The 22,922-nt window shown below is 47.5% G+C and overlaps 1 protein-coding gene across 1 annotated transcript in view; it reads left to right on the forward strand.

Annotated features, from left to right (window-relative positions):
• The window catches only part of LOC146808491 (extracellular calcium-sensing receptor-like), a 53,248-nt gene extending 40,696 nt beyond the window's left edge, over positions 1–12,552 (forward strand). Inside the window, exon 6 of the mRNA XM_085623960.1 lies at positions 11,178–12,552. Coding sequence (XP_085480086.1) covers positions 11,178–12,097 — 920 coding nt within the window. The 3' untranslated portion in view covers positions 12,098–12,552. The remainder of the gene's footprint in view (positions 1–11,177) is intronic.
• Positions 12,553–22,922: the final 10,370 nt, after the last annotated feature.

Below are 22,922 nucleotides of genomic sequence, written 5' to 3' on the forward strand. Positions count from 1 at the left end.
CACACCCGCCACCCCACCTGCCTGCTATCCAGTTGCAACAGCCCTGTCCAGGATTCTGAGGTGACAATCACAAGCCCAGTCACAGAGGAACCAGTGGGAGAGTGTACCCTTGGCCAATGGCACATGCCTGTGGGGGTAGGGTTCGTGGGAAGGCTACTGTGAGCCCGCTGAATGAAGTCGCTAAGGCCACTCACACCCAGGCCACCATTGACCAAGTCTTGAAAGCCAAGGCGTGATGGGTCAGGTATTGATTGAAATGTGGGAGATGAAGCAGCTGCAGAGGGACATACACCAGGAGCTGGCCTCCCTCAACACCAACATGGGCCTGCTCATTGGGGTGCTGCCGGACATCAACACAACCCTGTCAAGGGCTTTTCCACTACCATCTACCTCTTCCTGTGGTCCAGCTGCATTTGGGCCATCCACATCTGTGGCAGCCACTGAAAAGAAGGCCCTGTCAGAGAAAGAAACGCCTGCAGACACCTTTGTCTCTGCAGGAGCAGATCCCCCCGTGGTTGCAAGTGGGGATGTTCATGTAAAACTCAAGGAGGCGCAGATGGCAAGACACCCACCACTGCTAGCTAGAAACCACTACCTTAATTTCCTCCTGTGTGTGTAACACATTCATTCTGTGGACTACATCTGGACACTTTTCCCTTTCTGATTTGAGTAGCATTTTAGACTTTGGAATTCAAACAATTTGGCATCTACAACTATGGTTTCATTCACCATGACTGACTACGTAACTGTTTTTGTTATGTTTGTTTTTGTACAATGTATCTCTTCACCTTTACCACTTTAATAAATACACAATTCACAAACATATTGTCTGCTGTAGTAAATCTCACATCTAGCAATGTATATAAGCACTCCCATGTGAACTTTATAATGCCAAAACAAGCTACTTGTGTAAGCATGGATATGTGGCATTTACACAATGTTTATCTCAGAATCACAACCATGGCAAACCAACACATAAATACAAGTGTCTTATCTTATAACATCTTTAATCTTATTGTTCCAATCATAGGCTGGCATGATGTCAGAATCAACGCAAATCAAACATGACTTAAATATTCTGTCAGTGATCACATTTTCAGGAGCAGACTTTAACAACATGGAAGGAGGGGATTATTCAGACAATTCCCTATAGAATAGGCAAAATAAAATGTGTCTATGTCATCAGCTGGAGCCATATCGCCCACCTCACAGAAGGAATCCAATATCATTTAAACCAATAAACAAACACATAGCAGTACAACAGTTTCTGATCACAGGATCATTCCTATCCAGTGTTGCTTCATCTGGTGGAATGTCGCAAAACAATTTTAGTGGTGTACCACACCACTTTGGCCTACAATGAGGAGACACATCAATAGCTACATACAGTTTATACACAATGAGGATTTAGCTAATGTGAAGGGAGACTAGCATGATTTGCGTCCATGACAACATTTTGTTGGAGCACATTATGGCACATATATTGTATTAGGACCACTACATGACAACAAACAAATTCAATGGATAGCTCTTAACTTCCATCCTATCACTGAGTAAGCTGTCTTCGTGGAGGTATTGTACTTCCAAAGTCGGTGACAGACATTCCCAGGAACAATCCATGTCCACTTCTAATGTCCAAACAGCATCATATACTTGCTAAAGTCACAACTCTGAACTGTCCAAATAAAGATGCCATGATGAAGTTACTAAAGATTGACTAAAACAAAGAGATTAGCTATGAAATCATACATATGACTGAATTTACATAGTCAGCTTCTGGAGAACACAGTCCATGACAAGACTCTAAGCTAAACAAAGCAACACTAACAAAAAGAGCATGTTTCAAAACCTTCCTCAGCAAACACCTTTCACTAGAAGTTTTCAGAGCATCAGCTTCCTAATATTTTTCCTAAACCTTTACTCCTCGCATCATCACTACAATAGTTGCTTAAATAGTCAAAGCCATGGCATCTCACAACACACACACACACACACACACACGAGAAGAAGTTGTTGATGAGATCTTGATACGTCAGCTCCTTCCTCTTCACCACTATCATCATCATTTGGCATTTCAGGATCCACAACCGGTGGCACTTCATGGTCTTCATCCTTTGCAATATAAGGTATGCTCCATTGCAGGGCAATGTTGTGGAGCATGCAGCAGGCCATGGTGATTTAATACGCCTTCCCGGGTGAGTAGAGGAGGGCTCCCCCAGCCTTGTCCAGACGTCTGAATCTTGCCTTCAGGAGCCAAATAGCCTGCTCCACAGGCTGCTGTGTTCGTCAATGGGCCTCATTGAAGCGGACTTTCCCTGGTGTGGTTGGGTTCCTTAGCTGTACCAACAACCATGGATGGTTGCGATACAGTGGGTTTCCTGGATGGAAGACAGACATAAGTACAACAGTAACTTGCACACTTTCTAATCTTGCTACCTCACATCACCCACACAAAATGAGGACAGATCAAACTTACCAACAAGCCGAGCCCGCTTCGGTAGTATTTGCATCATCAACTGGGACATGGTGCTTTTTTGCAGTGCGAAGGAATGATGGACTTATCCTGGGAACTGGGCACAAATATTTCAGATGTACAAATCGGGTAAGTGGACAACTGGCACTTTAATAGAATGGAAGTGTTTCCTGTTACAGTAAAACTCTTCACTGGCTTGCGGTGGTACTAAGGCAATATGGGTGCCATCAATGGCTCCAACCACATGTGGGATGCGACCAAATCCATGGAAGTCAACCTTCACATTTGCTAAATCTTCACGTCTGGGGAACTGGATGTAGCTGTCAATGTGTCTCATCATTGCTGAAAGCACATCTTGTATTGCACCACAGAGCATTGATTGTGACATACCACCTGATATAGCCACAATGTTTGAAAGAAACCTGTGGCCAGAAAATGAAATACTACCGTAAACCTCACAGTAGGAGGAATACATGTGGGATTAGTGTTTTGAGGAAGGAGATCAGTCTCCAATGATAACATAAATCCTGTATTGTTTGTCTTTTCAAACAAAACTTATTGATGACCCCTTTCTTCCATGGTTCGAAGGTCTGGAAATGGGCGGTACACTGGAGGCTGTAATTTCCTCCCTCTGACAAGGTACCTATATGTGTGGAGTAAAAACAATTAAGAACATTGGTCACAGTGTCCATAGTAACATATATGAAGAGTAAGCCAAAAGTCATGTGACAAAACATGACTGCTTCAGAAAGCAGATAATTCACATAATAAATGTCTACTGTCCAACATCCACCTATAAATCCTATTGTGGTCTTCACTAGTGTCTGTCACAGAAATGTGCATATTATGCATCCAAAAATTTGTCATGAGCACCCTGATATTGTGAAGTTTGAATTGTTCCCCCAAAATACTGTCCCGGGAGGTTTACAGTTTGCCGCAGTAATATAGTGTTTATGCTCAGTAATGCATTACATTAATGTTTGTGCAAAGGAAATAACAGCACAAAGGAGTATTACAGCTATAAACATGTTACAACACATTCGTAGTGGTGGTGATGCACTTAACAGTCACCAATACTGTAGTTCCAACCTCTAAAATGGCGGATGCCTGAACATGCACATTGGACAGAACCAAGCGGAAGTCACCCTCCTGGTGGGCGGTTTCATCCACGGCGAACGCAACCATAGGCTAACGTTGGTAATTGTTACAGTCACGGTCCAATGCCTGTGTCAGCCTAGGCTGATGACCGCGTACATGTCACACTGCTGCTATCAACACCTCTTCCACTTTAGCTGCTGTTTGTTGCCTCTGGGAGCAATCACACCAGGCCAAGCAGATGAAAGAACCCCTGCCTTCTCTCCAGAGGGGCCAGAGAAAGTGGTTGAAGAAGTACTTCCCCTGAAAGTCCAACTGTATAGCTCACCAGAGGAACAGGTAACTATCTCATATATATATTTTACTCTGTTCAACTCCATCCTTTCCATTCCCACAGGCTAAAATATGCCTCTGAGTCCCAGAGTGAATTCAGATTACTGTTTTAACATTTTGTGGTCCCTATATAGGACAATCATGTAGTGGATTGTGGAGTAGTGTACTTTGTGTACTTAACATCACCATTGTGATGTGTGATATGCCCTAGATCCTACTTGTGTTGAATGCACATATCTATGCATGTATACATTTCATGGTACCTATGATATATTTCCTAATGAGATCATGGTAAATGGGCAAAGACGTGTAGGCTTTACAGCATGAGCTGTGTATGTATACTGTAAGAAGCAGTTAAGGATGATATTAGCTATATGTACAGTTCTACATAGCACTCAGCCCACACTAGGCCTCGCCAAACTGTTGTCTGAGATCTATCTATACCTCACAGACCCCTTCAGAGTGCCACACAACCTTGAGGTCACATATTGGAATGCTACAAGATGTACTTTTATATACTGAAGAGATGGAAATGTGATGTTCATGATCAGTATGCTCAGCCTGCAGAGAGCGAGGCCTGACAATGAGTTGTGCCCAGTCTGGGCCATGGCGAGTGTCTGAAAAGTTTTGATGCTCCATCCATCATCTCCTTGTGTTTGCTTTGTTCGCCCTAGGTTGGCAGGGTATGCCCAGACGCGGGTCCCTTGCTCACTTTGCCACTGGATTCAAGCTAGCCTGGCTGATGAGGGGTGTTACCCCAAAACCGGACCCAGGATGCTTGTTTCCAGTCCAGGGAAGAGCTGGCCTGGCAGTCATCTCTGGACTGTTCCCATAAGGCACAGGGTCAAGACTGATTTGCATATAGCTGGGTCTGAACTAGGGTGGCAGAGTGAGCTAAAGAATGATGATGGATTCAACCCGGATCTGTGACTGGGGGTGAGTGTCTGAAAAGAATGGCGCTCCGTCCATCATCTGCTTGTGTTTGTTTTGATCAGACAACTTCACTCATGAAACTGGAGCTGTCTGTGGTTTTAACTTCACTGTGAGCATCTGTTTACAGGTCATGTAGAAGGTCATGTGCAATGCTAATGTTGAAGCCACTTATAATGAACCTTGTAGCTGGAATCTTCTGTACACTTTATTAATGTTTTATGATCAAAGCTGTTGGTCAAGTATGTTGTGGCACATTCAATAAACCTATTTTAAATGTAATTTCAGCATCATCCCAGGCAAGCGGAGGAGACAGGGCCAACATTGTTGGAGAAGCAGCTGGCCACAGGGGCTCCAATTGTGACACCATGAACACAGAAGGAGCAAGTGGCCCAGAGGGGGAGGGGAGTGCCGCGGAGGACACAGACTGAATATCATCATCTTCAGAGTCAACCTCCAGTAGACACTCCCTAATGGTAGCAGAGCACACAGGACCTGTACCCACACCATCCTTGTCTGCCACCCCCCCTTCCATCTCCACCCTCCCTATTTCTCCCCACCCAGTTGGCCTCCTTTGCTCCATGCATATCAACCCCTATCCCTGTTTACCCACCTGCCCTGAGTGAGGAGACCCCCTGAGAAATATCTCTGTGGGTCAGACGGCACTACTGAATGCCATCCAGGGGCAAAGCAGCCATCTGCAACAGATGGTGGCCTACCTGAAAGGCATCCAAAGTGCTATGCTTGACCTACAGAGATCTTTTCAGGCTCTGGCCTTCTTCCTCACTGCAGCCTTCCACTCATCACAAACTTCCAGCCCTGCCTCTTTTCCAGCCATATTCCCTATTCCCATGTGTGTCCTAAGCACACTCACACATATGCCCACACACACTTCAACAGCCTGAGAAACACACTAGCACACAACCACTAACCTGATACTAACCCCCTCGCCACCACCACCCTCCAACATACCCCCAGAAACCACACCTGTACCCACAGACCCTTACCTAACAGCCAGCATTCCCCCAGACACAACACGCATACCCACAGACCCATCCACCACCCCCAGCATTACCCCAGACACCACCTACACACCACCAGACCCATCCACAACCCCCACTATTTCCCCAACACCCTACCTGCATCACCTGACCCATGCACACCCTCCAGCATTACACCACACTCCCCAACTGCACCACCAGGCCCAACAACCACCCCCAGTATTCCCCCAGGCACCACACCTGCACCACCAGACCCATCTGCAACAACCAGCATACCCAGCACATCCACATCATTCTCCTCAACAAACGTAAATGCACACTCACACACACCTACAAAACACAAACATGATACATCAGATCCACTGACACCTGCAACAACAACACACCTACCCACAAGTGACACTTCCAGTCCCTCTTCCTCCCAACCCCTACCACCTCCAGAACATCCTGCCCATTTTCCCTGTGAAAGTGTGTTATTTGCCCTTGCCTTTATCCCCGTCAAACCCAACCCCTCCTCCAAAGTCAAAAGAACCTCTTCCACACCCTAACACCTACCTCCACATCCCAATCCACCCCTTAAAAAACTAATCCCCTCCACCACTAAACCTAGGCGTACCCCTCAGAAGACCAAAACTACTCCCAAAACCAAGGAGACCCTTCCCAAAGTCAGGACCACCCCTCCCAAAACCGAACCTAACCCTCCCAATACCGACCCCACCCCTCCCAAGTGACATAATTGAGGTGACTGGACTGCCCTTTAGATGCCCCTTTGTGAGGAGGTTCCTTGGCAGTGTCACAGAGGGCAAGTCTAGTGGCACAGCAGTGTGCTGACCCACACAGTGTGAAAATGGACTGGCCATTGGTCTTTGCTTTACCACATCTCATTTCATTTGCAAAATTTAACATTTGCTTTGTTTAGACGCCCGGAAACCAGCGATTGGCAAATCTCCCTTCTCCTCTTCCCGTCGAAAGTCATAGAGAAAGCCATCAATAGCCAACTCGCCACATTCATTGAAGAACACAACATCCTTGACTCCTCCCACTCCGGCTTCAGAAAAAACCACAGCACGGAAACCGCCCTCCTCGCCGCAAAAGACAACATCTGCACCCTACTGGACAAAGGAGAGACAGTAGCCCTCATCCTCCTCGACCTCTCAGCTTCATTTGACACAGTCGCCAACCGCACCCTAATACGCAGACTGTAAGATGCAGGAAACCAGGACAAGGCCCACGACTGGATCCGCTCCTTCCTTTCCGGCAGGACACAGTGGGTCAGACTCCCCACTTTCCTCCCGGACCCTACACCTACCACCTGCGGAGTTACCCAGGGCTCCACCCTCAGCCCAATGCTTTTGAACATTTACATGGCTCCACTCACCCCATCGTCAGAACCTACGGACTCAACATCATGTCATACGCAGACGACATCCAGCTCATCCTCTTCCTATCCAACGAGCCCAACACCACCAGACACAACTTTCGAGAAGGCATGGAAGCCGTCGCCAAATGGATGATAAACAGTTGCCTAAAACTAAACACCAACAAGACAGAGGTATTCATCATGGGCCCAACCTGGTGGTCCCCCGCCCTCGGAAACCTGCCAACCCCCACAGACAACGCATGCAATTTCGGAATCATCCTGGACTCCAAGCTCAAAATGGACTGCCAAATCAACTCCGTATCATCTTCCTGCTTCCACACCCTCCGCCTCCTTCGTAAGACCTTCAAATGGATCCCCCCTCGTACACGGAAAGACAGTCACTCACGCCCTGGTCACCAGCAGACTAGACTACGGCAACGCACTCTATGCCGAAATAAACGAAAACCTCACCGCAAGCTACAGAACATCCAGCATGCTGCCACAAGACTAGTCCTCAACCTGCCAAAACACTGCCACACCTCCCAGCACCTTCCTCGCGGCCAAGGCATGGACCGCCCTTCTGCTCCACCTCGGACAGACAACATCGCTCCCCATCTTTGCAAGAACCTCAACACCTGGCTCTTCGACAGACCCCTTCCTTGATGGAATGGAACCTGCAGCCCCCCCACCCCTAGCACCATGAGATCCTTACGGGTGAGTAGTCGTGCTTCAACAAATCCCTGATTGATTGATTAGAACACATTAGTCTGAACAATTTGATATTATAACATACTTTTTGATGTGTGACTACAGTTGTGTTTGTTTCATCCCTGAATGCTGATCCATTTGAAGTGGTTAGTATGATCTGACCTTCAACCAGTGCTGGAGTTACACAGGCCACGGGGACATGTTCAATGGGAGGATATGTAGGATTAATTCCATTTGGGGCTAACATTGCATTTGGTGGTATTTTATATGGCCAGTATTTCAGCTTGGCGTGGCCAATGTCAACTTAATTTAGCTTGCACTTCTCCCTATGATGTAGGCTGGATATGTGTTTGATGTGTGCAAGTAAGATATTTATTTATCCACACATGGAGGGTGTTAAATTGTCATACCTTTGTAGACATTTTTATGGACATGTGTCCATTATCGTGTGTATACCTTACACCTACTTCATCTAAATGTGTGACAAATACTGTTAGTGCTGTGTTTGCTTACACGACTTGCACTTACACATTTCCCACATATGCATGGCACTTGATTATGCTATTGGTTGTTCCTGATGTACTTCAATTCACATGTCCTGTGCACATGGAGGTTTGAAGGCAAATGCAAAGTGGACTGTGGCCCATGGCCCCAGCCTTTCAAGGGTACCCCTGGTAGATGCATACCTATTCTACAGAGTCTTTACATTGTGACCTTAGAATGCTTCTCACACTGATTATTTGGAATTCTGTTCACCTGACGTTACCTTTTAATGTGGGTGATGTGTGAGAGTCCATTACAGAGATTTAGGAGTGAAGGTGTGTTTCAGTTTCATGGCACATTTATACAGATGTATCTTTTTTTCTATTTAAACTTTATTTATTCAATTTTTCAAACAGTAACTGAGCGGTTATGCACAGTCTTCAAAACCATAGCTCCATCCATTAGTTTCCAGTTGGTGGCAGAGTCCAAAGCACACATCAATATTGCATGTTTATCTATGACAAGGCGGGGGAGTAACAGCATACATAATTACGGCACCACACGATTCTCAACATTACGTGTTGCTGTTACTATCAGAACCATCGTTCTGACCATTTCCATTTCCCATTGGGTTTAGAAGTTCCCTGCATAACTCTCTCCAGAGTGCAATGTCCTTGGCTAGTTTTTCATCCTTCCGAAAGGCTTTCATGTGCAATTCTTCTGCAAGAGACCATTCACCCACATCCCTTAACCAGCTCTCTAATGTCGGGCCCGTGTGCTCATTCAGCATATAGCTACCCTCCGTTTGGCAAGTACCAGGGTTAATTTCAGCAATTTATTAGCCATCTTCCATTTTTTGGGTTTTGGAACTAGCCCCAGGAGGCAGTGCTCTGGTGTGGCCTGAACTGGTATTCCCACCCCTCGCAGACCCTCGCTAATACAGATGTATCTTTGATATCACAACAGGACCTAGCATGTGAGCAATGTGAGGGTGTCACAGAGATCAACAACTGTGATATCGATAGTAGTGGAGAAGGGGGTACCACAGGGTTCTATTTTGAGTCCTACTCTGTTTAACATCTATGTGGCCCCATTGGCCACCATCATAGAATCCTGTGGTTTCCAAACCATCTCCTATGCGGATGACACTCAGGTGCTTATCCCTATAGAAAAGGATCACCTACTGACTAGAGAAAGATTCAAGAGCTGCATGACTAAAATCTCCAGCTGGATGAAAGACAATTATCTCCAACTTAATCCCACTAAGACGGAGGTTTTATTGTTCGGGAAGGCAGAGGACGTATGGTCAGATGAGTGGTGGCCAGAGGCATTAGGCCCTTCACCCCTCCCAAAAAAATGGGTAAGAAATCTGGGGCTGATTTTGGATAGGAATCTATCCATGGAACAGCATGTCAAAACTGTAACAGGTAAATGTTTTGGCATGATGCGCACTCTAAGGAAGATTTTTCCATGGGTGCCCCTCTCTGCGAGAAGGGTTCTGATCCAGTCACTATTAGTGAGCAGACTGGACTATGGGAATGCTCTTCTGGTAGAAGTCAGGGAAGATCTATTGTCAAGGCTACAAGTCGTACAAAATACGGCAGCGCGTTTGGCTTTGAATAAACCTCCACGTACGCCATCTGCCCCTCTACTGAGAGAGCTACATTGGCTACCATCAGAAAGAGGGCTCTCTTTAAACTCCTTTGTCTAGCTTTTAAAGCACGGGTCGGTCATGGGCTGGCTTACCTCACAAAGAAACTAGTCTGGCACTCCCCGGTGCGTTGCCTAAGATCGAGTGACCTAAAATTCTTTCAAACACCGAGAATTAGGAAGAAGAAACTGGGAGGTCGTGCCTTCTCCTATCTGGCGCCCAAGTATTTGAACCAGCTGCCCTGGGATCTGCGCTCCTGAACAGACTTAAACATCTTCAGGAAACACTTAAAGACCTGGCTGTTCAGCTGATTTGTTGCGGTCATTCCGAGCCTGCCTCATCTGCGCCGAGAGATCCCTTTGGGGATGATTCGAGCGCAATATAAATGTAATAATAATAATAATAATAATAATAATAAGTTGTTAGTAAGTTGGAACTAATGATAGTAAGCTAATTAAACACCCAACCTAAAACATTAGTTATGTGCTAATGATTCTGAACCATCTAAAGGAACCTGTGCTTTTTAGCAGCCTAGAGTTTTTGGGCCTGTCAATGTTTGCAAGAGCCCAGAAGACCTTCCAGGACAAACACCAAAACATAGAGGATCTGCTTCCTTCATGATGCAGACACACTTCTGCAGTGATGTGCTATTTAATCCTCTAGAACCATGAGAATGACTCCCTGGTCATCGTGGGGTACCTCATTCCATCAAGAGGTGTTTGAAGATTTTGTGATACAAATTGTTGGTCTATGTTAGTGCACCACACACTTCTGAGTTTATGGCAAAAGATGTTGCCTAAAACAAGGGGAAGCAACATTTTATCACCAACTGTTGTGCAATGATGTGTTACATTTTTTGGTTGAGATGGTGCATAGTTGTGTGGTTGTACTGGGTTGTATTCATGAGTTGGTGTATTGTGTGACTGAGTTGTATTTTTTACATACACTGCACTCCATCTGCTTAGGGATATACCAACACTCGCCATAAGTCCACTTTCATGAATTAGTGGTGAAAGTGTTTGTACAAGTCACTCAATATTTTGCCACAGATGACATGTTATGGTGACCCAACCTTTCTTTATGTTCTAGCACTTTGTTGCAGCCTTACTTTTTCCTTGCCTCTTAACTCTTTTTCTTTTACAGGAACTGTTAAATGTTTAAAGTGTCCAGAGAGCCAGTGGCCCAATGAAAGGCGTGATCAATGCATCCAAAAAGTGACTGAGTATCTAAATTATGACGAACCCCTGGGACAAACACTCACCATTGCTGCCACCCTCTTGGCCTTCTTCACTGCTTCTGTCTTGGGAATCTTCATCAAGTACAGACACACTCCAATCGTGAAAGCCAACAACCGAGGTCTCAGTTACGTGCTCCTTCTTGCGCTCATATTCTGCTTCCTCTGCCCTTTCCTTTTCTTTGGCAGTCCCATGACGCTCACCTGCATGCTCCGACAAACCATATTTGGGATAATTTTTTCCATCAGTGTCTCTTGTGTTCTTGCTAAAACTATTCTAGTTGTTCTTGCCTTCAAGACAACAAATCCCAGCAGCTCTGCAAGGAAGTGGCTGGGAACAAAGACACCAATCCTCATAGTGTTCTTGTGTTCATCCATCCAAATCGTGATCTGTGGTGTTTGGCTGATTAAGTCTCCTCCATTTCCAGAACTGAACATGAAGTCTTACAATGAGAAGATAATCTTTGAGTGTAATGAAGGACACACCATCTTCTTCTACTGCATGCTGGGATACATGGGCCTCCTCGCCACAGTCAGCTTTATTGTGGCCTTTGTCTCAAGGAATCTCCCTGGAACCTTCAACGAGGCCAAGCTGATCACCTTCAGTATGCTGGTGTTTGTCAGTGTGTGGATCTCCTTCATCCCGGCGTACCTCAGCACACGGGGGAAGTACATGGTGGCGGTGGAGGTGTTTGCCATCCTGTGCTCCAGTGCTGGACTGCTCGGATGCGTATTCTTCCCCAAGTGTTATATCATTCTAGTGATACCCAATAGCAGTACTCGAGAACTCCGGGCAGGAAAAACACATCTAGCTAAGAAAAAGAAATAATATTGGTATTGACTTGTTAGACTGCAGGAACATGAAAAGAAAAGAGTTGGATTATGAATGCAATACCCCCTTGAAAAGAAGAATGCTTGCCGCCATTCACTCTTGTGGGGTGAATTTGGAATTTTTCTCAAAACCGTCATTTTTTCCATCATTCAAATTCTAACATCCTCTTCAAGCCCTTTCTTCTACAGCCATTACCTATATGGTTGCTCCCGCCACCAGGAAGGCTTGCATTAGATACAGATGCTTTTCTGTTCTGTCCTGTTCTTTTATCTCTAGATTTGGAATACCCTTTATGCATAGCTCAGACTATAAACACATCACTTGAAGACTAGGAGGGTCCAAAACCTGGTTATGACCATGTGCAGGCAGCATTCAGTTGCAGTTATGTATTTTAACAAGAACATCAAGATGTCTCCAAGTGTGAAGCTGTGCTGAATAAATTCTGCTGACCAAGCATATCAATGAGCATTGTTTATTGCATAACTTTAATAGCTCACACTGATCTGCAGCTCATACTTGTGTATGCAGCAGCTTCACACTGCCTCACAATGAGGTTCTCCACAAGTCAACCATCCAAAAGCCCGCCTCTCAGCATCGGGTATCACACACACATAATACGTTTTGCATCTCTGATTAGGTAGAATTTTATCCTTTTCCAACACTTGTGTAAACAGTTTTGAATAGCTTGGTATTGCATTAGACCCCATAACTGTCCTGAAAATAACTCACAGCGTAGGCTCAAAAGAATACAGGCTGGTAGGTGCCTATTTTCACTCTAAGCTGTAATTATTTAATACACTTAACTAACTTTTTGTGGATTTTTTATTTGCGTGCATTTGAGCAGCCATGTGATTTTCACGCAGAAGAGTTTGTAGTTAAACACAACTCAAAGGTATTAGCGCGCATTACAGGAGCGCCTGCCACATTACTCAACATCATACTTTTTAAGGCAACAGAAGGCTAAGTGATTTGTCCAGAATCACAGGATATACTTGGGTCAAGCGCTTCTGAATGACCTCGCAGTCTCCAGGAGGCCGTACATCGGTTCTCTGTTAATACAACCTCGCTCTCTCCGTCTGGCTGTTTGTTTCTGGGCATGAACGCTTGCACATTGTGTTCCTGTAATCCTGTTTCGTTGCTGTGCACATTTTTTGGGCAAAATATTTAGGGGCATATCAGCAACAACCGGCGATAATTATCGAAAGCGATAAAAATCTTTACGCTAACTGCCTAACGTGAGATTATCACTGGAAACCCAGTGATAATCTCACGCAATGTGGCGTTAGCTTGATGATAGGGACTCACAAACTTAGCCATGATATCCACCTTCCATAGGATATCATGGCTAAATCAGTCCTGAAGCAGGAGTAAGGAAAGTAGTGATAACAGGGGTTATAGCTACTTATCCTGACGCTATGCTTCATAGCGTGGGGCTTGATGTTAGGAGAAATGTGGTTTAGCGACATTTCTTCTGTCATGTTAGGTCAGGAACGCCCACTTTGCATCTCATTAGAGATGCAAAGCTGGGCGTTAAGATTTCGTGCATTAATGCAAGGTTTCACGCATTAGCGTGACCTTGCTAATTAGGCGATAAAATTATCGCCGCTCTTCGGCCGAAAACGTTCGTAAAAGCGGCGATAATTTTCTATCGCCGCCTTGTAAATATGTCCCTTAGTCCGGAGATGCGTCTTTCTTTCGTTTTTTTTCATTTCCTACCCAGCCCTCGCTCCCTTCATCCTCCCCCGCTTCTATCGTCCCAGCAGTTGCACATTTATATTTTTGGGATTTCCCTCGTAGATTACAAGCACAGCAATCTATTCATTCAGATGATCTCTCTGACTTAAGGGGACGTGCCTTTGTGTATTTGGCAAACAGGCCAAGGCTAGATGCTGCAAAATGAACTGTGTCACTATATTAGTGTTAGAAAGTCTTAATTTGTCATCTCAGGTGCTTAAGGTACAGGGTTTGGTGTACGTTGTTTATCAGCAAAATAGAAAAGTAAAATGTGATTTGTGAAGGAACAAATAAGTAACCCTTTAGAGGTACCACTACACGTGTCATTTGAGTCACACTCTTCGCGTTAAAGGAATTTCAGGTTGATTCAGCTTCAAGCACTGGCCATTTTCATTTGGTTAGAGTATTGTTAAGGCTTCCGGTTCTTATGTGGATATATTCAAAGTGATATTTTCCTCTAATTACATAACTTCTACTGGGAGCACACACCATTGTATAGTACTGCCAACTACCTGCTTGCCAGGGAAAAGCATTATTTAGAAAATACGTGCCAGGGTAGTACTTCCCCAGTACTCAATTTGTAGGGTGCCAAGGACACAAAGTTTTCCTCAGAAACCTGCAGTCAGCGCTACTGAACATCAGTGTCCTAAATACCAAGGATGTGTAGTCTTGATTCAGCCTCATGCCTCTATAATCCGCAAGCAGGCACTCCCGGCCCATTTAACTAGTCCTTTTAGGCTTGACACGTTTTTTCATTTTTCTCCTCTTCTTCTCCTTTCCTCTTGTGTGTTTTTCTCTGTCTTGCTCTGGGTCAAAGTCTGATAACGAAAATTAGTGCGGGTGGTCCCCATCTGCAACCACTGACTCCACTTAAGCACTTTCTACCCCTACTTGAGTGGTGGAGTTGGCACAAGCAAAGAGGTCTACACAGACAGGGGCTGTGGCTACTGTGTGGATCCATTAGCCACCTACCAATGGCAGCCCATGGAGAGAGATGCAAAGCCCCTGTGGCTCATTTGTTTGCACAAACTGTGCTGTAAAATGCACCTTTTTGTGCTCTCATTTTCAGCATTGTCTTGCAAGAAAATGCCCCAGTGCCCTCCTGAAAATGATGGGCTGGTGTGCTTCGCTCACTAAATCGAATGTGGGGCATGCATTTACGCCACACCATTTTTAAGTTGCACCAGCCGCCACTGTCCAATGTTTTCATGGATCTGTCCTCCTCCTCCTCCTTCTCTCTTAACTGTCTTTGCTTCTCCCAGTTTTTTACTTACTTTAACTTCCCTCCAAAGACATCCAGTCAGGGAGTCTAGGTGAGGTGGGGAAAGGTTAAGGGTGTCCACTATGTTTGAGGCTGATATGGCTAAGAAAGGGACATGGACCAGCACCAAGGCCCTTCATCCAGAACATTGCCCAGATGTCTTTCCCTCCTCCTCACCATTGTCTGGACACCTTCAGACACCTTCTTCCTGTTGTCCTTAATCAGTCCACAAAGATGTATTGCATGAAATTACGCAGATCTTCTCTCTGGTATGAGCCAAGAGCTTAACAATGACAGAAAAGTCAGAGAACACCCTATAGAGTCTCATAGCAGCAATCAACCACCCAAAACCAATCTGACTCATTACTAAGAGGACATACAAGCGGTGCATGAGCAAACCTGCCATCCGGTACTTCGCTGGGATACTTAAAACATGGTAAATTCTTGATATGACATACAGTAAATATTTATACCTTGCTTGTCTTTAATATTGTCTATCTTTTCAGGTCCCACTAGCATCCGTTACATCCGTTCCACCAATGCATTTTTCGCCGTAGTCCCAAGAATTAAAAAAGCGAGAGCAGGTGGTAGGTCCTTTTCTTTGAATGCTGCCAAACTCTGGAACTCTCTGCCTTTTTCACTTAGATCCAACCCCACCCTTCTTCATTTCCGCAAAGAACTGAAAACATTTTTATTCAGAAACTAATCCTCTCCTGCCCCCTTTCACTAATCCCCCCTGCTCCCCCCTGGCCCCTCCTCAGAGTCTCCTTTCCACTACTAGCGCTTGGACGCCCGCGGGCAGCTGACGTGCTCTATAAAAACCCTTCACTTCACTTCACTCATGACTGGACACTTTAAAGCATTATACATTCTCTTGTTTGAAACAATATATGGTTTGCTTTGGGTTGTCTGAATCCAGACCAACCCCATGAATCTCTGTCCCTGCCCTCCTCTTCAGTTATTCAAATCCCACACACGTTCACAGACAGGACCACTGCTAATGACAGCATCTACCCAAATAATAAAGTAACCGTGTTTTACCCAGTGATCCATCACTCACCACAATAGCTTAACCTTATACAGTGTCTCTGGTGGCTAAGCAGTGCCTCCAGGATGTGCCCTCAGTCCCACTGGGTGGTCTCCTTATGTTATGTGCTGGCGTCTGATCAGCCCCCATTTGCCTCTCCCTTCTTCAAATTAACTCTGACCGAAGGACACTTCTAAGTCATGCGCTCTGGTGGTTTAACAGTTCCTCCAATTAGTTACTCGTCTGTCACTCCTGGGTACCTTCAACACAATACTCCTATGTGGTTTCACTGTGCCCTATTGGGATCTCCATTGTTGGGCCCAGGTAGACTTCATTGAGAACTTTGTGGCAGTAGATTGCCCACCTCTTTCTACTGGGTAGACTCCATGTAATCCTGCTGATGAGCATTGTAAGAAAATCCCTTTTCCGTGGTCATCCCTCACATTTTGCTGAATTTTGCTGACTACTAGGGCGCTGCTATCTAGCACAGCGTGAAGGTGCTCTGACCTCTAAAAAAATGTAGAATTGGTTAAGCTATGATTGGCATATTTAACTTGCGTATACCATCCTAGCATATCGTCCTCTGCACCCAGGGCCTGTAAGTTTAATGTCACTAGTGGACTGCAACGCCTATTGTTCCACCACTAAAGTGACAAAGAAAAGCATTTCTGTAGCCTCAGGGCTCAATTTTAAAACGGAAAATTCGACCTGGTCAATCAAACCTTTCACCAGGCCTAATCCTTCCTTTTTTTATACCTATACGTCACCCCTATCCTTAAGGTATGCATAGTATTTAAAAAGTAGGGCATGTCTATTCAAGTTTTATATGTCCTGGCAGTGAAACATCTCCAAAGTCGTTTTTCACTGTGGAAAATCTGGCTATTCCATACAAAAGCACTGCGTTACATTATAACGCCTTATAATGCCTGGTTTCCATTTAGGAAAAGGTAGGCATATGATTCAAGGACTCAAATTAATAGTAATTTAAAATCCAATCTAATGGTCAAGTCAGATTTTAAATTACTAGTTTGAAACAGTCACTTTTAGAAAGATGGCATTTTCCTGCCTAAAACCTCCATTAACCTTTTCAGAGTTAATGCTCAACTATGACCTGGCAGCCTGCTGGGAGGTGTGAATGGCTATGATGCAAGGGAACAATAGGATCTTGGCTACGAGGAGGTGTGATCTCCTTCTGACAGGGTAGCCAGGGGGCTGTGCCCCCCAAAGGCAAAAGCTTCAAAGGGGCATCTGCTGTCATAGGTAGATGTAAATCACACCTAAGCTTTCCCCTGCCATTTTCTGTCCAAGTAGCCAGACTGACACCAATCCCAGTGAGGGAAAACCTGTTCAAGAGCTGGATTGCAGGGGGAGTTCCCCATTTCCTGAGGGCAGCGCATTTACCATAATGGGGTGCATTGGCATTGTTTGCGCCCGGTGCACCTTTTCAAAGGGGGGCCGGATGAAAACAATGCCAATACGTAATACAGCCCCTGGTGCCTCCAACCTCAGACCTGAGCCTCTTCCTGGTGCCTCCAATGTCAGACCGGCACTCCACCCATTTACCTTATTGTTCTAATCGACCAAGCTCTCTCTACAGCGCAACAAGTGACTTCCTTTGTAGCCATTTGCTTTGACCTCCTAAATATGCTGAGTAACGTTTTTGTCCATTTTCTGCCACCAGACAGACAAAACTTTGCAGCCACATGATTTCTAGGTCTCACCTAGTGATGCAGCGCGAAAGAGCTGCCATCGCTTTGCGAAGCATGCAGTATACACTATAGCTGGGGGAAGCTCCGCCCACTTTCCATCTATAAGTTTCATTGGCTTCCATTATAAATTGAGCATTCTGATTGGTTTTTAGCTTCTTAGTCCCGCCTCCTGACGGCCATGCCGTCATTATTATTCTTCCGAGGCTATCAGCCCCTTTACTGTAAAAAACATTTTGTTCCCCTGCCTCTAACCCTTCCCTCCCGCAGTCTGTAATTTTTTTCACCACAACTACCCCCCCACCCCCTCCCATTCGTGCCTTCTTTAATGCCCGCACTTCTGTTTCAAATGCAACAGGGCTTGCGTAAATACGAGTCCTGTTGCATTTTCAGTGCTTGTTTGTTTTCTGATTGGTGGCCCAAATTGCACTCTTTGTTTCATGCCTTACATCGTACGCATGACTGACAAACCAGTGCCGTTTTTAGGTCGAGGGACCGTCCGGTCTGCCGAAGGCAGAACCAGAAGTCCGGAGATCTTATGATGCTTAGAGTGGCTATTTAGCCCGCCTCTCTTTTTGCCTCTCCTCCATTGGCTGGCTTCCTAAACGGAGGCCAGCCATTGGAGGAGAGAGCCGTCCCTCCAAATAGGCTCCGTCTTTTTCAGATTCGGGGGCGTGTTCCGTGCTCTTCTTTCCACTTTTTAGCCACGCCCTTTTTTAGGCATGTTTTTCTCTCCTCCAGCCAATGGCAAGAGGAGAGAAAAGAAAAACACGCCCCCGAATCTGAAACCGCCGCTGCGTTTCTTCGAGGCATTTCTGCTTCGCCTCAGAGAAAGGCGGCGGTGTGTGTTTTCTTTCCATAGATGCTCGCTTATCTCCCTGCCTTTCTGTCCTTCAGCCCCCCTACTCTCGTCTCTTGTTTCAAGAGTCCGCTGATTAGGCATATAGCACTCAAATACAGGATACGGAACCAGGAGCCTCGAAGAAGCGCAGACGCCGCACTCCGCCGGCATTACAGAGGTTTGCCCGCAGTGCTCGAGCAGTGCCAGGCGGTCCGTTTCCCTCTCCGCTCTCCTTCAGAAGCAGCTCGACTCCAGTCTATAGCTGTGCCAAGGCCAGGCGCACCGCCAGGGGCTCCGTGGAGTGCTTCTCTTAGGAGCGATCCCTCCCTCCCTCCGCTCCCCTCCCCCCCCCACTGGCCCCAGGCTGCAGCGTGTAAGCTGCCCGAGCGCAGAGTGTCCTTGGCCGCCCTGGCACGGCATTGGTAAGGAGGGGGGCTTCACCTTGAGCCACATCGGGCGTTGGTTATCGTAGCTCAGTGGACCGAGCCCTCCAAACCTGGCAGCGAGCCATGGTGAGCCATGTGACACACGCAGGAGTGAATGTGCAAGAAGAAACCCGAGGGCGCACTCTCTCTAGGCACAAAGGTAACAGGAAAGAAGTGCTTCGGATAAAAACATTCCCAAGGCCCCTTTTGTATATACAAGCATTTAATGAAATACATTTTAACGTTATTTGCCATGCCCTTGACTTAAATGTTTTTGTCTGTATAATATTTGGCAAACATCTACTTGGGTCACAATCCCTATGTCATCTGGTGCCAAGAAGAGGAACACCCTGGCCTGAAGCACATGGGTGAGTTAGCTGCAGATTAAGGTGTAGGGTGGCCATGAGAGCAACTGCACGCGCTCCCAGTGACAAGCAGTACCTAGAGTAACAAGGAAGTGGTAGGACGTGTATCCAAGGAGACAGATGACGCATCAAGTCACATGACAGGTGGAATCCCGGAACAGGCTACTGTGTAGGTTTGGTTACTCTGACGCGTCTCCTAGACAGTGGTGGTAGGTAGGGTCACGTAGATGAGTGACATTTAGGGTAGTTTCTTCAACGCAGCGGGGTAGTTTCCTCAACGCAGCGCCTCGACTCACTCGGCAGGTAGAAGACTTTGGTGATCAGGTGAAAGCAGTTCATGGCAGGACCAATGCCGCGCTAGTAGTAAAAATCTGACCCGTTCCGCCCGCAGCACGCACATGTCCAACATCAGTATCATTACCTCCTCGTTAGTCTTCCTCGCCACATGACTAACAAAGTGAGCTTCAGCTCCACAACAGAACCCTCCAAAGCAAAAAGTCAGCATCCCATGCCTCCCATCCCTTCCCAATATGGCCGACCCAGTACACCCATGACCTCTATAAGAGGCGGGCCGGCCCAACCCATCAGCCTGTTTTTTTTGTTCTGCACTCTCTCCAGAGCGCTTCAGGTGAGTGGTGCCTGCTGTAGCAGGTACATGGGTCTCAGGTTGGAGGTCCTGCTCTAGCGGACCCTAGGGGCTTGGACTCTGTTTGTTTCCCTCTGCTGTTAGCCCCTGGTAGGGAGGTTGGATTTGGTTTTCCTTTACTTCCTCCATATGCCGGTTTGGCTCTGCTTTAGCGAGCCGTGGGTTTTTCAGGGGGGGCGGGGATGCGTGGGGGCAGTTGTTTCCATGCCCTTTTCTGTGTTTCCCTGGGCTTCGTGCCTTCTGTGCTCGCCTGCGACAGCCCCTTATGCGGGCGATCCCTTTGTGCGTTTTTCAGGTATCCGCCGCCCGCCTTTCCTTGAGATGCGGGCGGCGTCTGTAAGGCATTGTCCGTGCCTCCCCCGGGTCTCTAGATCGGGCGGGGGGTTCTCGTGACTGATTTCGGCCGTGATAGCGTGCGCCTCCTGCTTCGGCGCGGGAGGCGGCTCTGCAAGTCGAGATCCGAGATCGGTGCCTCTGAGCCCAGTCTGAGTTGCAGCTGCGGCGTAAGATGGTTTGACTCCGATGGTACGGGTTATGTTTTCTACTGCGACACACCCGACTTTACACTGTTTTTGTTTTTGAATCACTGCATGGCGGGCGGGGGCTAGGGGACCTGGCTTACTGTATTTCGTGGGTTCGAGTGTTTGACCTTCCTCCCTTGATCCGTGCAGGTCCCCCATGAGTTCCACTCTCACTTAGCATTTCTTGGTGGTGAGTGCTCTGCCCCGGCCCGTCTCCGTCTCCGTTGCGGTTGCTGCCTGCAGCCTGGCGGTGGTTCCCTGCGCTTTCCCCGCTTCCCTGGGGTTCCCTAGGTTTCGCTGCATTTGCGCGCGTCCGCACTCCCGTTTCCCGGTCTCCCCCCACTTACCTTCGGGTGCAGGGGCTGGTGCATTCCTCGGTTGGCCGATCCTACCAGGGTCGGCTCGGGAGTTTCGCGGGTTTCTTTGCTTCGTGGCTCCGTTGATTGGGGCTTCTCCTCCTGGTCTCCGGCAGGCGTCCTCTGGTCCGCCTCTGAGGGGCGGGGCCTGGCTCCCGCGACTTTGGTCTCTGTGCGCGCTTGGTCCTCGGGTATGTGTTGGGCCTCTCTTGTTTGCACTGCTGTTCTCTGCTGGTATTTTGCGTGTTGGGACCTCCTTGTCTGCATGTATGCGCTACTTTTGGGTCCGATTTTGTTTTCTCCTGTATTTCCAGGGTTTCCGGACCTGGTCCTCGCTCTCTTCTTGACAGGTGGATGTCGCTCTGCCCTCGTGGATGCTGTTTGTCTCCTGCTATGTGGATTACTTGCATTCGTTGGTCGTCCTTGTCGCTGTGTGCCTCAGTTCGCTTGTCGGCTCCGTCTCTCCTGAGTGCGTCAGGTTCGTGGTGCCTGCTGTTGCGGGTACGTGGGTCTCGGGTTGGAGGTCCTGCTCTAGCGGACCCTTGGGGCTTGGACCTTGTTTGTTTCCCCTGCTTGTTGCCCCCGGTGTCTGTGGCGGTTACTTCCTTGGTGCCGGTGAGGCTCTGTTTTAGCGAGCCGTGTGTTTTCAGGGTGGGGGGGGGCGGGTCACCGCGTCTTTTTTTACCTTCGCCGCCCGCCTTTCTTTGTTTGCGTGCGGGCAGCGGGGATTAGTTTCCCCTGGCTCGCGACCGTCTTGACCTTGTGCTATAGCTCTAGGGTACGTCTTGTGCCGGTGGTTGTGATGGTTCTCACAGGTGGTGGGTTCGTGTCCCGCTGCCGCTGACTACTACCAGGAGCTTTGGCTCACTGGTAAGTCTTGAGCCTGTGGTTATATAGGATCTCACTGGACAGGGGTTTGAGTCCCACAAGCGCTGTCACAGTGTCATAAGTTGGCGAACTTTCGGTTTCGGCTTTCTGTGATTTATGTGGCAGCGCCTCCCATTTGACTCATCGAGTTCCTGGGTTCTCTTCTTGTCGCGTTGGTCTTGCGGCCGTTCCTCCCTGTAGTCCCTGCTCTCGTGTTTTCTCGGGTGCAGGCTGGTTGGTTCCTGGTTGGCGGGCCACCTGACTGTAGTTGCTCAGTTGGGAGTGCTCGCTTCGGCAGCACGTTTCTTATTTTGGTGCGATGCGGAGGTTTATTATGGCCCCTGCGCGAGGTGTCATGCACCTCCGCGATGCGTTCCCTGTGTTTATGAGCGTTGTCTGTGGGTCCCTGGTTCGGTCCCTGGTGCTTTTTGGGGTTTCGGCACAGTTTCTTCTTCTGCCTTGAACGTGCCTGGGGCTGTGGCCCTGGTGTTGGGCGGTTCGCCGGGGGGACCCGTTCCCGGGTTTCGCCTTCCTTCCTGGGTTCCCCTGTACCTGCCAGCTCCCCGCTGTTGACCCTGGTCTGTACTGGTTGCTGTGACCTTCGGGGTCTTAGGGTGCTGTGGCCGCCGGCTTGACTGCTGGGACTCTGTTTACCTGTTCTGCTCCGGTTGTTGCCGGTTGGCTTGCCTTCCTCGGGCTGCTGCGGGGGTGTTCCATCCTCCTCCTGCTCTTTGACTTGGTGCGCGTCCCTTGCACCTTCCTCCTCTTTTTTGCGTGTTCACTTCTCCTGAGTCCTTCCATGGGCTCTGGTGTGGGTGTTTTTTTCCGCTGGTGTGGTGTGGGTTGCTTTGGTGTATTGTATTGTATTGTAACTAAATTTATAAGGCGCACAGCTACCCACCATGGGGTCTCCCGGCACCAGCGATGAGGAGGTTAACTGGGATAATTGTCTACTGCGCAAAGAGCCAAGTTTTCAGACCCCTACGAAACTGTGCAAAGATAGATTGACATTTTAGGGATACAGGGAGGGAATTCCAAAGCTTAGGGGCCAGATAAGAGAAGGAGCAGCCCCC

Source organism: Triturus cristatus, chromosome 8 (genome assembly GCF_964204655.1).
Source record: "Triturus cristatus chromosome 8, aTriCri1.1, whole genome shotgun sequence".
Classification (NCBI taxonomy): domain Eukaryota; kingdom Metazoa; phylum Chordata; class Amphibia; order Caudata; family Salamandridae; genus Triturus; species Triturus cristatus.